At 51.5% G+C, this 16,325-nt stretch overlaps 1 protein-coding gene across 2 annotated transcripts in view; it reads left to right on the top strand.

The window, feature by feature from the left end:
* TCF7 (transcription factor 7) overlaps positions 1-14,698 on the top strand; it is a 32,182-nt gene extending 17,484 nt beyond the window's left edge. The window contains exons 4-11 of one of the 2 annotated variants that reach the window (XM_036311878.1): positions 6,522-6,633; positions 7,353-7,440; positions 9,132-9,224; positions 10,399-10,518; positions 11,007-11,169; positions 11,260-11,367; positions 11,877-11,925; positions 14,462-14,606. In XM_036311878.1, coding sequence (XP_036167771.1) covers positions 6,522-6,633; positions 7,353-7,440; positions 9,132-9,224; positions 10,399-10,518; positions 11,007-11,169; positions 11,260-11,367; positions 11,877-11,925; positions 14,462-14,484 — 756 coding nt within the window. In that variant the 3' untranslated portion in view covers positions 14,485-14,606. Of the gene's footprint in view, positions 1-6,521; positions 6,634-7,352; positions 7,441-9,131; positions 9,225-10,398; positions 10,519-11,006; positions 11,170-11,259; positions 11,368-11,876; positions 11,926-14,461 lie in introns of both variants that reach the window. The other variant, XM_036311879.1, reaches the window with a different exon arrangement.
* Positions 14,699-16,325: the final 1,627 nt, after the last annotated feature.

The raw sequence follows: 16,325 nt of genomic DNA, 5'->3' as shown, positions 1-16,325 counted from the left end.
TGTGGCCAGACCCCAATAACAGGAACCTGCTGGAACATTTTTAGGATCAGGGAATCACTGGCTCTGGTAACTCTGACCAACCAGGCTGGAGAAGAGGGGCATTGGCTTTAGGACTGGGACTTCCTCCTCTATTCCCCCTTGTTCTGTCCATGATAGCCATAGAACCTTTGCAGTAGAGTGGGTAGAATCCCAGCTCTGCCACTTACTAGCTGTGTGACCTTGAGCAAGCTATATAACCTCTCTGTGCCCAACTTTCCTCATCTATCAAATGGGAATAGTAATTATACCGATATAGGTTTGTTTTAGGAGTATGAGTTGAACTCTGTAAGGTCCTCAGAGCTATGCCTAGCACATGGTAAACACTCACCTGTCATTAACAGATGTTCTCTCAGCCTGGAACATTCTTTTGCATGGCACATAGTAGGAGCTTAGTAAATATATCTTGATTGATTGTGTCTGCCAATAGCAACCAACTAAGAATTCTGGTGTGTGTGTGGGTAGGGGGGTGGGGGGTGGTAAGGGGTGGGTGTTTTTCCTGACACAGCCTCTGCCACAGGGAGGCCTTCTTGGGAGGACCTGGTCAGCCCCACATGCTCCTCAACCTCTGTCTTGAGGGCAGAGGAAGCAGCAACTTTCTTCACTGGGAAAGTGTTGTGGGGCTTAAGCGTTTGGGGGTTTTCAGAGTCAACCGTCAGAGGCGAGGGAGTTTCTCTGCTAGCGGTGGCAAGGGCTCTCAGGGTGCGCACAGCCTGTGAGCAGACCGCTGCGGTCTGCAGGGAAAATGCCGACTGTGTTTATTTTTCACCTGAGCCTGCAGGAAGTTAAGGGGGGTTAGGAAGGGAGGAGGGGAAGCCAGCCAGGCCCAAGCTCAACTTCAGAGCAGAGGAGATCTACCTCAGGAGTCCCTCATTTCCACCTGTGCCTGCCCAGCCCTGCCCTTGGGCCCCTTCCTGGCTCCAGCCTGCTCAAGAAGAGGAGGGCATGCTGGGGCACTGCAGTAAGGAATTTCCAGCCATGAGCTAATGAAAATATCCCAGAAGGATGAGGACCACCTCTGGGACATGATTTTGAGTTCGGCATGGGAAGAGCAGTAAGAGCAATGCAGCAGCAGGAAGGACCACCTCTGCTGAGACTGTAGCAGACATAGCCTCCCAGCCCCAGGGTCTGAGTGCTGGATCCATCTTGGAGTCTGGAGGGAGGGGTTCTTGGGGAAGGGGGCACTGCAGGCAAAGGCAAAGAACAAGAGTAGGGGTCCTGAAGTGTTTTGATCAAGGACTATGGACTGCTATTGAGTCTTTCATTCATTTATACAGTCTACCCTGCTGTGAGCACTTAATGAGTGTCCAGTTCTGTGCTCAACACACTGCCCTCAGAGGTAAGAAAGATGAGGTTGCACCATCACGATGCTCAGGGCCTGGTGGGGACAATTGACCCAGGCCTCCTTCCCTTGGAGGCTGGGCACAGTCAACACCAGGTAAAGGAGAGGAGAGGAGCTCCCATCACTGGGCTTCCATACACAACACCAAGCCTCAGGCAACCCCACCCTGTTGTCTGGGCAGCCTGGCCCTGGGACAACCTTGTGCTGAGGCTGTGGAGCGGGACGTTCCACTGGCTGAAAAGGGTATGAGACACTGGGCCCTGTGCCAGACAGCTCCCCCTGGCTACCACCACTAGGCATGGAGGGGGCTGGAGAGTGAAGCCGAAGGGCAGCCTGCATGAACGTGGGAAGGACTGGCTAGGCCCTTAATGCCCTACCCTGGAGCCCTGGCCACCTCAGGGCCTCCAGCTGCTGGCAGGCTCTGCCCTACCCCTGCCCACCTGGCACTTCTCCTGTGCTTTGGCTGCAGGCTCCTGTTTAATGAGGCTTTTCCCTAGTTCCCAGGGAAGGCTGGTAGACAGGATGAACCCTTTGTCCACCAGGCAACGCCCCACGCCCCACCCGACTGCTCCTGTCACACACATACATACTAGGCCAGAGGCTGCAGGCTGAGCTGAATTCTGTGGTTTCCTAGGCCTAGCCTGAGCTGTGCTGCAACCTAGGGCTTAACCAGCCTGGCCAAGGAGGGTCAGCTCTAGCCCTCCTTAGGGAGGGTGGTTTGCCCAGAAGCTTGCTGTGGAGCCAACACCCCTCCGCCCCAACCTTGCACCAACCAGGCAGAGAGGGACTCTGAAACTCTCTTCCTAGAGCTGGCACCTTGGAAGTCTTAGGCTCTGCTCCTAAGACTTCCCAGGGTCAGAGCTGCTTACCCAGAAGCCAGGCTTACAGCCCTGAGTGCCAAAGCGCCAGAGCCAGGGCTGGATATCAGGGTCTTCTCGGAAGCAAGATCTTAGACTCAGAAGTCCCCTGTGGTGTAGAGGGTGTCCATCCCACCCTTTGGGCCAGGGCACCAGGCATTTGTGCTCTCAGGCAGTGAATGGTGGAATGCCTGCCACCAGAGTCCCAGGTTCTTGAGGGAGTAGACCCTGAGGCTCAGTCTCCTGACTTTCATGAAGCCTAGTCAGGGCTGATGCTGTCTGGCTACCATTACCCAAGGAACCTATCAGGATCAAAAGGCCCCAGAGGTTTCCAGGAAGCTTCCTACCTTCATAAGCCCTCGGCTCCAGCTCCTAAAAATTTTATAAAGCTGGGTTTTTGCATCTGTGCCCAGTGAGGTAGGCAGGGCTGATATTCTCATCCTTCTTTTACAAGGGGCAGACTGGCCCAGGATCCCATAGTGAAAAGATCAGTAAAAGGTCAGTGAGCTTTGAGATGAGCTTGCCAACTCACTCACTTCACATCATGGTACACTTAAAAATTATCACTGGAGCCCTAACCAGTTTGGCTCAGTGGATAGAGCGTCGGCCTGCAGACTGAAGGTCCCAGGTTCGATTCCGGTCAAGGGCATGTACCTTGGTTGGGGGCACATCCCCAGTGGGAGGTGTGCAGGAGGCAGCTGATCGATGTTTCTTTCTCATCGATGTTTCTAACTCTCTATCCCTCTCCCTTCCTCTCTGTAAAAAATCAATAACCCTGACCGGTTTGGCTCAGTGGATAGAGCGTCGGCCTGCGGACTAGGGGGTCCCAGGTTCGATTCCAGTCAAGGGCATGTACCTTGGTTGCGGGCACATCCCCAATTGGGGGTGTGCAGAAGACGGTTGATCGATGTTTCTCTCTCATCGATGTTTCTAGCTCTCGGTCCCTCTCCCTTCCTCTCTGTGGAAAATCAATAAAATATATATTTTAAAAAAATAAAATATATTTAAAACAACAACAAAAAATTATCTCTGGAGTAACTAGAGAAGGAGGTTGGAGGCCGAAGTACCTATGGGAAGTCCTTGGCATAGAGTGTGAGGAAGAGAGGGCAAGGTAATAGGGTTAGAGATGGAGAGGGGGCCTAATCGTGTAGAGCTTTGTAGGCCCAGGTAAGGCAATTAGAGGCTTGAGGCAAAGGAGGATGTGATCTGATTTATGTGGCTGCCAGATGGAGGCCTGGCTGAGGGGGCAGGAGGCTACTGCAGTCATCCAGGTGAGAAGTGGCTGTAGCATGGACTTGGTGGGGGATCAGGAGGAAATGGTTGTTTTCTAGGTATATTTTGAAAGTAGAGCCATTAGGATTTGCTGACAAACTGGATATGGGTGTGAGAGAAAACGAAGAGTCAAGGATGACTCCAAGGTATTTGGTCTGATCATCTGGAAGAATGGAGTAGCCATTAATTGAGGAAGATGGAAAGGAGCATTTGGGGCAGAAAGTCAAAGGTTTTGCTTTGGACATATTGAGTCTGGGTAGCATTTTAGACCTCTGAGTAGAATTTATGAGTAAGCATTTGGAGAGGGGAGTTCCTAGGAGAAGTTAGTACTGGAGATATAAATGTGGAGTCATCAGATGAAGATGCTTAAAGCCATGGATGAGAGCACCCTGGGAGTGAGCTGAAGGCCAATTTTGGGTCAGGTCAAGAAGAGAATGAGATGGAACCAAAGCTGAGGAATAGCCTGTGAAGTTGGAGAAAAATCAGGTAAGTGTGGAATTCCATTGTGGAAGACTAATGAAGAAACTGTTTCGAGGGAGGAGGAAGAAATCAGTGTGCCCAGTGCTGCTGAGATGACATGAAGATAACATGAAGACTGAGAAGTGACCACTAAGATCAGCAACATGGAAGTCATGGAGATCTTGGCAATAGTTATCTGGCGAAGTGGATAGGGCAAGAGACTAGCTAGGTTGAAGAGAGGATGAGAGCTGAGAACTGGACAAGTGAATGTGGACAGATCTGTTGAGGTTTTCAAAAAAAGGGGGATTGAAACATGAGGTAGTAGCTGGGGGAGGATTTACAGATGTGAGAAATGAGAGCCAGTGGGTACCCTGATAGGAATGAGACTGGGCTTGCAAAGTGTTTGGCATAGTGCCTGGCCTGTGACTGGTACTCACTATATGAAGGATTTCACATGCATCCACATACCCCACAGCTGTCCCAGCCCACTCCTCTTTCCAGCCACCTGCAGACCCGATGATCCTACATCCCACCTTCCATTCCCACACATACTCCCAAACTGTCACAGTTGTGTCTGAGCTCAGTACTGGAAATAAAAGCCTGAGATTGGCACAAGACTCCCCCAGGAAACCTGGCCTCACAACAGCAACAGGAAAGTCACAGCACCCAAGGCCTGGGGACTGAATGGTGCTATCATTACCCTCTCCAGGTGATGCTGCCAGTGGGCTGCCAGGCATGTCTGCCATCTCCAGGCAACACTCGCCTCCCCTCAACTCTCCACCCCCACTTGGCATATCAGGCCTAAGTGTCTGGCCTGTGTGGGGACCAGCACCAGAGGGCTAGGGAAGCACTATGAGTAGCATTTCCTCTGCACCTGTGAAGGCTTTGTAGGATGAAAAAGGGGCTTCCTACATGTCCCTTCCTCATTGCCTGACACCTAAGTAATTGAGCTCTTGGGTATTGTCTGGTTTTATCCTCACAACAACCCTCTGATCATCTCCATTTTACAAGGAAATGTATGGTCAGATATTGTAATAAGTTCTTGAAGGCCACACATGTTAGAAAAAGGATCTGAACATGGTTGGCCCACTCTTCCTCAAGTTCACAGCAGAGAGCGCTCCCTGGGAGTGACAGAGGGAGGCTCACCTGCCCTGCCCAAGGAGGCCAGGAAGGCTCCAGTCAGAGGTAAGGCATCAAACTCAGGAAGGTGCTATGGTGCCATATATACGCCAGTTGCAAAGGAGGAGCCACTGCTATTGGGACATCTACCCGTCTGCCTGAGGACAAAAGGAAGGCTAATTAGCTCTGGGATATAAGGTTGCTCCTGGTGGGCAGATGAGCAGGACACTGATAGGTGGCAGTGACAGTACCTTCCCTAAGCCCTGAGGGGAAGGATGCAGTTTATAGCCCAGCCTCAAGCTTCCATGGGGGCAGGAATGTAGGAAAGAAGGAGGCCAGGACTGTTGCTGGGAGGTATGGGAGCCTGTGCCCTGGTAACCTCACACTTCGACTCTATGCAGTTCATACCCCATCTTCCCTGTAGCCTCACCCTGGACCCCAACAGCCAGTGCTAAGAGACCTGTGCCGAGATGTTAAGGATTAAGGAGTCTGGCTAAATTCCACTAGTGGGAGATTTCACCCACAGGGCCACAACCTCTCATTATTGTCTTGGCCCAGAGATGTCCCATTCCTTCTGTGCCATGGATCAGAAGTCACTCATCAGTGCTCCCAGCATCCCCACAGATGGACTTTCCTGAGTGGAAGTTTGGCCTCAGTTGTAGATGATGTCTCCAGAGCCTTGGCCCATACAGATGTGTGCTCAGGATATGCAGAGCTGGGCCTTGGCCCTGAGCAACAACTCCCTATGCCTGGGTCGCATGGGGAGCCCCCATCTCAGCCTGACTGAGTCATCTCATGACAGATCCATGTGACTAGTATGAAAAGTAAGAGTCCTGTGGTGTGAGCAAACAGGAAGTGTGAGGTTGGGTGGGTTGGCCCTGGGGGAAGCCTGGCCCCACTTAGCCCCTCCCCTGAGTTAGAGGGCTGAGTGGGGGCTCTTGCCTGTGTCAACAGATCCTATTAAGCCTGAGGTGGCACAGAAGGTCAAAGTCAGGACCCCTAGTCTGGGGGCTGGAGGAGGAAAGAAAGCTGCTAGGGTAGGTCAGCTCCTCAGACCATATCCTGATGTATGGGCCTAGAGGCTGTGAGCAAGTCATAGGGCCTCAGAAACCGGAGGATCTCTGAAACTGGGAGGCAGCAAGAATTTCGTGGACAGGGAAGATGTGCCTCCTGGAATTGAGTGCACACTCTCTACGAGGTGGGATAGCTTGGGCAAAGCCTGGGGAGGGGGAGGTGGGCAGGAGGGCTGGATCACTGGACACAGCCTGGTTTGAGTGGTACCCCCTCCTATGAAGACTGTGGTTTTGACCACCCCCATTTTCCTTTGACAATTGGGCTGCCCCCCCCCCCCCCCCACACACACAGCTATAGCCCCAAGCCCTGTGCCTTCCTGCCTCAGGTCTCCCCACAATCACCCATCCTCCTCATTTTTTCAGCACAACAAGGCCAGTCAGCCTGCCCATGGCGTCCCCCAACTCTCTCCTCTCTATGAACATTTCAGCAGTCCACACCCCACACCTGCACCGGCCGACATCAACCAGAAGCAAGGTACAAATCCGGGATAGGAGGGGCCCAATGAGACAGGTGGCTGGATCCTTTTTACAACTAGAGAACCTAGTGCTGTGCAAAATTGGGGCCCTCCTAGATGCCAGAAAAGTGGATCAGGGGACCTTGGCGGTACCAGAGGGCTGGGGGAGGTGGTGCCAGGTCAGAATTTGAAGGCTTCAAGTTGAGGTAGAAACCTAAATCCTGAGTGACCTCCCAATGCCAGTATGAGAGCAGGCATTTGTGTAAAGCTGATTAACTATAACACTTGTAGCCGTTCCCTCCCCCAGTGAGAAAATGGAAAGTGGTGGTTGTGATGGCTGATTCACCTCAGCCTCAGGCAAAGTCATTCTGAAATCAGCCACTGTCGACTGTGGGAAACCTGCTGACTCAAAGGGGGTGCTCGAAACCCTGGCTCCACAGGCCAGGTTCCCCCAGACTCGGGGGGGGGGGGGGGGCAGTAGAGGCCCCAGTTGCAGACTATCAGTGGCAAGGCCTGGCCTCCCATTCCTGAATGACTCCAATTCTGCCACTGACCAGCCAGCTTGTAAATGCAGCACTGTTATCACACTGGGGTAGTCCTGAATAAAGCCATATGTATGGTACCCTAACATGGAAGGTGGGATCTTAGAAGCCCCCCACAGGAAGCTCTAGAATGCAGTAACTAGCTAAAGTGACCTCCAAGTCAGGCTAGCTCACTTACCCGGCCCTCTCCACTGCAGTTCACAGGCCTCTGCAGACCTCTGACCTCTCTGGCTTCTACTCTCTGACCTCAGGCAGCATGGGACAGCTCCCCCACACTGTGAGCTGGTGAGTGTGGGCCCAATGGGAAAGGGACACCTCCTGATTTAGACTCTTACCTGCCCTTCTTTTTTCCATCCTGTGCCGAGCACCCTGCTGCCAGTTCTATATACATACCAGAGCTGGCCAGCAGCTCTATCATTCCTCAGGTAGCCTAACATATTCCCTTTGGCAAGACTGGAGACTAGGCTACGGTCCCAGCCCTGTCGCCCTTGAACTCTGTGCTTCACTGTCTGAGACTTGAATGAGAGAACCTTGGACTGTTCAGGGCCATCTATGTGAGGAAGAAAAGGTAGGCCTGAACAGGGAGATAACAGCATGAATGGCCATAAGCGAGGCTGTTGCTTCTCAGCTACCTGGTGGGCAGGAGGATACTTCCCACTCACCTCAATGCCTACTGCTGGCTGGACCCTTCCTTGGCTGAGTTGCTTGAGGGCCAGGGTCCCTCCTTGCCTCAATTGTGCCTGCTTGAGCCTAAGCCCTGGGCCAGTCTGCTTGGAGAGCCTATTTAGGCTGGGCCAGGAAAAGCCAGCTTAGACCCCAAGTCAGTAGGCCCAACTGTGGACCAAAAGGCCTGTCTTTGGCTTGAGTTGGGTCTGGCAGGCTAATTGGCCCTTTGCTCAGCAACCACAGTGTGACTTGGGCAGGTCTTTAGCCTCTCTGGCCTGGGGCAGTCACTTAACATCAGGAAAGCTTGGCTTCCCAGGAAGGCAGGGTAGGTCCCGAGGCCCGATCTAGAGGCCCATCTGTCCCTTTCTACTTGCCCTTCATCCAAGTTAAACTGATTCCTCTATTTCTAGATTCTCCTTGGACAGAATTCCACTTTGAATACAAACCATGACTACCTCCATGAGTACCCCCAGGTTTGAACTTCCCAGGCAAGGATCTGGGCACCAGAAAAGCACTGCTGAAGCTTGCTGATCCTCAGGTCCCCGTCCTCACAGAATTCACTCTTAACTAGTACACAACCCAGACAAGTGGCCAGCCAATTACAAGGCACTGTTAGCAGTGCTTTGACGGGACTGTAGGAACCCAGAGAGGCACCTCATCTAGTTTGGGATGTCAAGGGCTTTCATTTAGGATGACCAGGAGCTGAAGCAGGCAAAGTGAGCAAGAGAACAATCCTGACAGTGTCGACAGTAAGTGCAAAGGCCCTACAGATATCAACCCTGTACTGACAGGGACATTTCATTTCAGGAGGCTAGGCTGGGGGGGACCTGGGGGCCTGCTGAGCTGGCTCCCCAAAGAATGCTGTCATTTCTACCCCTTAAGCACCAGTACTAGCCTGTAGAGCAGCGGTTCTCAACCTGTGGGTCGCGACCCCTTTGGGGGTCAAACGACCCTTTCACAGGGGTCGCCTAAGACCATCAGAAAACACATATATAATTACATATTGTTTTTGTGATTAATCACTATGCTTTAATTATGTTCAACTTGTAACAATGAAATTGGGGGTCACCACAACATGAGGAACTGTATTAAAGGGTCACAGCATTAGGAAGGTTGAGAACCACTGCTGTAGAGGAAAATAGGTGCAGCACAGGTTGCCCTCTGGTGGCAGATGCTTAAAGCACACATTGGAGTGGTCCAAGCAGAAGCCAATTTCTCTCATCTATGGGTCAGGCCTGAGCATGGAGGGAAGTCCTTCCCCATATAGAGCCAGTAGCCAGACTGCTAACAGCTGTCTCTCCCAACCACAGGCCCAGCCCTCCTCTCTATCCCCTGTCCCCTTCCTGCGGATATAGACAGCACTTCCCTGCCCCCACTGCAGCCCCTGGCGCCCCCTATCCCAGGTGAGTCCCCTACCCTGCAGCCAGGCTCCTGCTTTCTGTTGCCCAGGCTTCAATGCCCACACAAGGCCATGTTCAGGCCACTGCTTGCCCTGTGCTAGTTGTCTGTTCATCCGTCTGTCTGTCATTCTGCAGCACCTTGCTGCCCTGTGTCTGAGAATGAAGCCAATGGGACTGCAAGAGTTCTAAACCCAGGCCAAACTGTGCAGCACAGCACCACAAAGCAGCCAGGGACAGTACATGCACATGTGTGCTTGAGCTCCTGCCTCTGTGCATGTGCAAGTCAGTCCGTGTGCAGGTCTGTATGCATTCATCTCTGTTCTGCATCCCTGCTGAGGGAAGGGCTAGTCAGAATTCTCCTGGGCATTCCCTGAGCTCCACCCAAGCTGAGGCAGCATTTCACATGTGTCTTCAACATCTGGCCTGCTCAGAGACCCTACACCAGTGTAAGCAGCAAGAGGCAGAGTGGTAGCCATACAACAGCAAGAAAGTAAAGTGGGAGGCATGTGTATATGTAAGCCCCTTTACTTAGCTCACTCCTTTAGTGACAGATGTATGCTAAGTATGGAACAAGGAATTCAGACATTTTCAGCCCTATGGAGCTCAACCCTGTGGGTGATGGGGAAGCCCCAAGGAGACCTCAGCCAGATTTGATGGGTCACAGAGAGCTTCATAAAAAGGGTTAACATCTCCTGAGTAGGGGATGGCTGGAGGTGGGAAGTGATGGGAAATGGGGGAAAAGGTGGGGCTAGAAATGTCAGCAGGGCTGTAGGCAAAGGGAGAACTTCAGCAAGGTCAGGAGCACGCAGGTGTTTTTAAAAGGTCACTCTGGCTGTTGTGTGGAGAGAGTCCTAGAAGAGTCAGGAGAATGAGGAAGCACACAGGGTAGTCACAGGCTCATGAGGCTGAGCTGGTGAGGGCAGGTGGTGACAAGGGGAGAGATTCAAAAGCTATGGAGGGCTTAATTTAGTAACCACCTAAACGATGAATATATAGATCTTTGCAATGATGTCTTTGTGATGTGTTGGGAGCAGGTATTTGTATGTATCAGTGTACTTGTATGCAAGCCAATGAGGGTGGGGTATCTGTTCACCTGTCGTTTAATGTGCAGGGCCTGTGTTTGCCAGGGTCTGTCCTGCACACACCTGACTCAGTGTTAACTTTCTCCTGCCTCTAGGTTCACCCACCCATCCCTGATGCTAGGTTCCAGCGTACCTGGTCACCCAGCAGCCATTCCCCACCCGGCCATTGTGCCCCCCTCAGGGAAGCAGGAACTGCAGCCCTATGATCGAAGCCTGTGAGTGAAAAGGCACAGAATGGGGAGGAGCATGGGGGTGGGGACAGGGGAGCAGACTTCAGGTTCCCATCTATTTATCAGCCAGGATACACATTTCTTCCACCAAGCCCAAGTCTTGCTGCCAGAGGAAGCCTTTGGTCAAACTATTTTGTAGCTATTGCCACGGGCCACTGTTTTTTGAGGCTCTGAAGCAGGAGGGATTGGGTAGAGTGAGAAACAAGGCTTTAGTCTGAGCCAAGATGGGAGGGGCTGAGAAGTCCTTACACATACTTTTCTTACTTAGCTGCAATATTCCTATAAGGAACAATACTTAACTCTGGTCACCCATTTTGGAGCAGCTAAGAAAACACACACACACACACACACCAGAATTTCACTAAAAGCCCCCTAGTATCCATGCACTTACACATGCACTGGACACACTACAGGGTGGTAGCATTAGGTGTGCACGTGGGGACTCCCAAGTGATCTGGACATGTGCTCCTCAGGAAGACGCAGGCAGAATCCAAAGCAGAGAAGGAGGCCAAGAAACCAACCATCAAGAAGCCACTCAATGCCTTCATGCTGTACATGAAGGAGATGAGAGCCAAGGTTATTGCAGAATGCACACTCAAGGAGAGTGCTGCCATCAATCAGATCCTGGGCCGCAGGGTGAGGCCACAGGCAAGGTGGGCTGGCAGGGGTGGTACAAGCCTGATGATTGCCTTACACATCCCATCTGCCCCTCCTTCCCCTTTGCAGTGGCACGCACTGTCACGGGAAGAGCAGGCCAAGTATTACGAGCTGGCCCGCAAGGAGAGGCAGCTGCACATGCAGCTTTACCCAGGCTGGTCAGCGCGGGACAATTACGTGAGTGGCCAACAACACACAGGGATGGGTAGGGGAACCTTCAAGATTCCATGCCCTGGGCCACAGCCTCAGCAAGAAAGGACTATTGTCCTGAAGGCACAGATGAGGAAGGTGGTAGACTGGTGGAGGGTCCATGGCCTCCCGTGGCTAGCTCAGGAGAGGATCAAGCAAGGGGAGCCACCCCTGAAGGCAGACCCGTGTCCTGTTTTCTACCCAGGATCTATTCCCATGCAGGGCTGTTTCCCAGTATTTGATTGGGGCTCATGAGCAGAAGGGGAGAAAAGGGCCTGGAAGTTACTCTTCCATTCAAAATGGAGACAAGTGTGAGAAAGGGAGGAGGAATCCCTAATTGCCCCATATTACCTAGCAAGAACTGCAATCAAGAACCTGTGCCTGGAATCCTAGCCACAGCCCGGCTAGGCAGCAGGCTGCAGGTATCCCAGCCATTTGCTCACTGGGATTAGTGTCCTCCTCCCACATCTGAGGATCCCTCCCTTTACTCCCTGCAGGGGAAGAAGAAGAGGCGATCCAGAGAAAAGCACCAAGAATCCAACACAGGTGAGGCCTTCCCTCAGTAGTAGTGGAGGCTCCTCTCCAGGTCCCTATGTGACAAACAGCACTGCTCTAGCCCAGAGGGAGGGGCAGAGTACTTGGCCATGAACCTTCAATGCCTGGGCCCTCGACTCTGTATACAAGGCCTGGCATCTCACAAGTCAAATCCCTACTTTAGGAACAACTATACTAAGTCCTAGGGGTGACCAGTAGAAGCCAACACACTCCCACTACCTTGGCTAACCCTACCCTATTCACAGCTTTGCCTGTCAGGGAAAGTTAGTGAGGAACTGACAGTCTGATCCATGTTAAACACAAACACTGCATCCTGGTTAGTTCTGAGGTGGATAGCAGATTGTCTGGAGACTGAGCCAGGCCCCATACCTAGGCCCAGTGATCACCCAGCCTGCTGGCTGGCGCCCAGCAATTTCTCTATCACATTGTACCCAACTCCCAAGCCCTGTTTTTCACTGCAGGTTCTAAGTGCTCTATATAGAGGACCCAGGGCGCCCACACTCTGTTGCAAGTCTCCTTCCTGTGAATAGATTCCTGCCCCAACTCTGATCCACATTTATGAATGACTTTCTCAACAGTGCTGTCCCCACATGCTACAACCAGGGCAGAGCAGACCTCAGCCATTTTTCTGAAGTTACAAAACGGGCTTTACTTTCACATAGAAAAGTGTGTGGAGATATGGGTCAGGCAGACAGAGCATTCACAAAAATGAAAAATAAAATGGCAGGGAGTTTTGGGGTGGAGGCAGCCCTAAGGAAGAAGAGGCTGGATCTGGATCCCCATAGGCATTCCTGGATTCTTCTGCCACAGCTCCCATACTGCAAGTGGCCCCTCAAGCCATAGAAAGGAGCTAGCCTGATATGGTCCCTTCTCTTCCCCACCATTCTTCCCACTGCCTCTTCTGCCCAATTGGGTGCCGTGCCCGCCTTTCCAAATATCTTGACTCTGGGCGCTAGGGCTCCCACTGGGGCTGGCTGTGCCATGGAGAGGCCCTCTGCCTGTGGGGGCTGTGGGGTATCTGTGACTAGCTAACACTGATGTTACCTCTTCTTTCTGGGCCCTGCTCTGCCCTGCTGCCTGCCTGCTCGCCCTCTGCCCTGCTCTGCCCTTCTGGCATGGCTGTGAGCAGACCCTGGCTCGCCTAAGAAATGCCGTGCTCGCTTTGGCCTCAACCAGCAGACGGATTGGTGTGGTCCGTGCAGGTGGGTTTGTCCCCACCACCATCTTCCCTTTGCTTCAAGCTGCTTCCTTGACTCTGCACATATTCTGCTGGGCTTATATAAACCTTCCTGTGGCTCCCCAGCCCCATAGGATACCTGCAGATTAAAGAGCCCATGCCTTGTAAGAATGGGAGTGAATACTGAACACATCTTGTAGGGAAGATCTTTTGGATCTAAGTGGAAGGAAGGGAAGAGACAGAATGTTCTAGAAGGGAAGGAAAGGCAGACTCAAGAATGTAGTTCTGGTGCCTAGGATCCTCGGGTAATGATGGTTTGGTGCTAACTAGGCCCAACTGGTCCTCAGTAGCCAAACCTCACACCATTCAGGTGGCCTCTGCCCCTACTCTCAGGCCTGAAAGTCATAATGGCCAACCAGCTCCATCACTTCAAGTTGAGATCCGTCTGAGCCCGTAAATCTAAGAAAAATAAGGTAACTATAATAGAGAATATCATGAGTAACCTGGATGCCAAGTGACTCACCATTTTGTACCTACTGAGACCAGAGGGCTAGAGAGGAAGGGAGAGAAGAGGAGGGTTGTCCTAGCCAAAGGACCATACAAAGGTTTCATCTCATAACAGAAAATATCCCTGTGTATAGGGATGAAAAGGTGTGCCTATCAAGTGGCTAAAAGTTGCCTAGTTTTAGGTTCATGCCAGGCCTGATATGGCCAAGGCTGAGGCTACTCTAGGCAGGTAGTTCACTAAGGAATATTTGAGCAGCCCCTCAGAGTGCCCTCATGCTTCTTTATCAAAGGGTAAAGAGAGATCTTGGATAATATGTGTGTGCGTGTGTATATAAACATGATGGGAGGCAACCCTGTCCCTCAGGGAAGGTCCTACTTTTACCCATTCCACAATCAGAGACAAATTGTGGCCCAGAGAACTCAAGATAGTAAGAATGTAGAAGACTCAAAGAATCACTGTTCATTTCTATTTCCCCTTCTCCACTCCTAACCTAGCTTTGAGCTCTGAGATTGCTCAGTCCAAGAAGCCACAAGCATTGCAGCCCCTTGCCTTAATGCTGATCTGAGCCCCACAAACATTCAGAGGCTCAAAGGCTCTCCTGGAAAACAAAGCAGTCCACAGGTCCAACTACAAAAGGTCCCTGTGCCACCATGTGGTGGTGCTGGCAAACTGCACCTGTCCCAGGTCTGGGCCAGGCCCAGCAGAGTTGCAGTGCTAATTCAGGTCTGAAGGATAAGCACATCCAAGTACTGGGGAGAGGGGATGAGAGGTCAGCTAGGCCTGTGCAAGGACAGCATTTTTTGGTTGTGGTGTGTGACCATGAATTCACCCTCTATTTACAGATAACTCTCTTCACTATTCCTAGGAGGAAAAAGAAATGCATTCGGTACTTACCCGGAGAAGGCCGCTGCCCCAGCCCCTTTCCTTCCGATGACAGTACTCTAGGCTGCTCCGGGTCCCCAGCCCCTCAGGACTCACCCTCATACCTCCTGCTGCCTCACTTCCCTACTGCACTACTTGCTAGCCCTGCGGAACCGGCGCCTACATCACCAGGTCTCTCTGCGGCACTCAGCCTCCCAGCTCCCTGGGCCCCCACGGGCCCCCAGCAGTGCCCTGCAGAGTACACAGGTACAGCAACAGGAATTTCGGAGGCAGGCAGCCTAGCAGGCACAGGACACCTGGCCTCCTCCAGGGACCCACTCTTTGAGAAGCAGCAACAGAGCCCCAAAGCACGTGGAAACCGATCAGGGGCCCTGTTAACTTCTTCTTAGGGTCCAGGTGCTGGAGATTTCAGAGGCTGCACAACTTCTGCCTGAACCTGGGGCCATCAATTCAAACTGCTCCGAGTGGTGCATCAGATCTGTGTTGTCAATTGATTTAAGGGCATCTCCTGTGCCGGTGGCAGCCTGCGTCTTTTTACCATCTGTCTGGTTAGCCAGATGCCCCTGCCTCCCTTCCTTTCCTGCTATAGATCATAGATGGACTATCCTGAGTTCAGCTGCTTTCTCTACCCTGCCTCCTCACTCCCCCTGCACTGCCACACCCTCCCCATACCAGACACTTCATGGACCAAGAATGAGTTGGTTTATCACACATGTAAGCCTGGTCACAACCACAAAGCTCAAAATGACAGTGCTTTTCTCTTGAAGGCCTGGAAAAGCCATGTTTTACAAAAAACTAGCTACCATTTTTAAACTGGGCCAGAGAAATCCTGCCGAATTCTCAGGAGCTTATAAGTGGATGGGATGAACAAGTTAGTTTAAATCTATACCCTAGGCAACAGAAAAACCTGACACTACCTTAATCTGGCTCTCTACTTCAAATTACTTGGAAATGATTCCTGAGAAACTCTGATATCAAAGGCCTAAGAAGCCCTGATATCAAAGCCCCAAGGCCTGTTACTAGTGGCTGTAGTCAATAGTTCAAAGAAGTTATGGCCCCAAATCCAGTGTGCATCCCTCCCCATTCTGAGGGCCTTTGTTATGGATCCATTTCCAGCTTATCCACCCCTTGGGCAGTGTTGAGGGCAAACCCAACCTTTTGTGACTGCCAGTATCTTTCAGCATGAAACCAGGCCAGCTTCAGATTTCCTATGGTTCTGTGGGAATGAAGACTATTACAACCAAAACAATAAGCCCAGAAAACCTTTAGGGATAGACACTGGGTTTTCACCACAGCCTAATTTAACCCATTTATGAGCCAAGCTTCAACCCTGAGCCTTTAAAAAAATCTTTTTAATTTAACTTGTTTTTTTACCTCCTCACCGTACATAGCCTGAATCCAAAGAAAAAGGGCTTGTCCCTGTACCCACATACACCCTTCAACAAATGCCTTTAATACCTGCTTTAGCCACTGGCTTCTCAGATTCCAAAGATCATCTATTCTAGTGTAGTGTTGCAGGAAGTTTTGAGGAAAAAGGACCATTGTAGTATTCAAAATATTTTTGTATTGTTAATGCATCATCATAGAAAAACGTGAGAATAAAGATACTTTTTCCTGTTGTTTTTTTCCCCTCCCCCCCAAAGCTTGACCCTGAGGAATAAGCTGTTTCAGAAATAGGATGATAATTCTTTTCTTCATAGCCATGAAACTTGGAGTTTCTTCTCTACTATGGTACACATGTTAAAGACTCAACCTATAGAAGCCGGGGATTACTCTCACCTCCCCTTAAGGGGCTTGGGCCTGCCCGGCTCATGCTGTGGCTCC

This window comes from Myotis myotis, unplaced genomic scaffold, assembly GCF_014108235.1.
Source record: "Myotis myotis isolate mMyoMyo1 unplaced genomic scaffold, mMyoMyo1.p scaffold_m19_p_6, whole genome shotgun sequence".
Taxonomy (NCBI): domain Eukaryota; kingdom Metazoa; phylum Chordata; class Mammalia; order Chiroptera; family Vespertilionidae; genus Myotis; species Myotis myotis.
The sequence above is the reverse complement of the archived record's forward strand: the minus strand, read 5'-3'. Positions and strand labels throughout refer to the sequence as shown.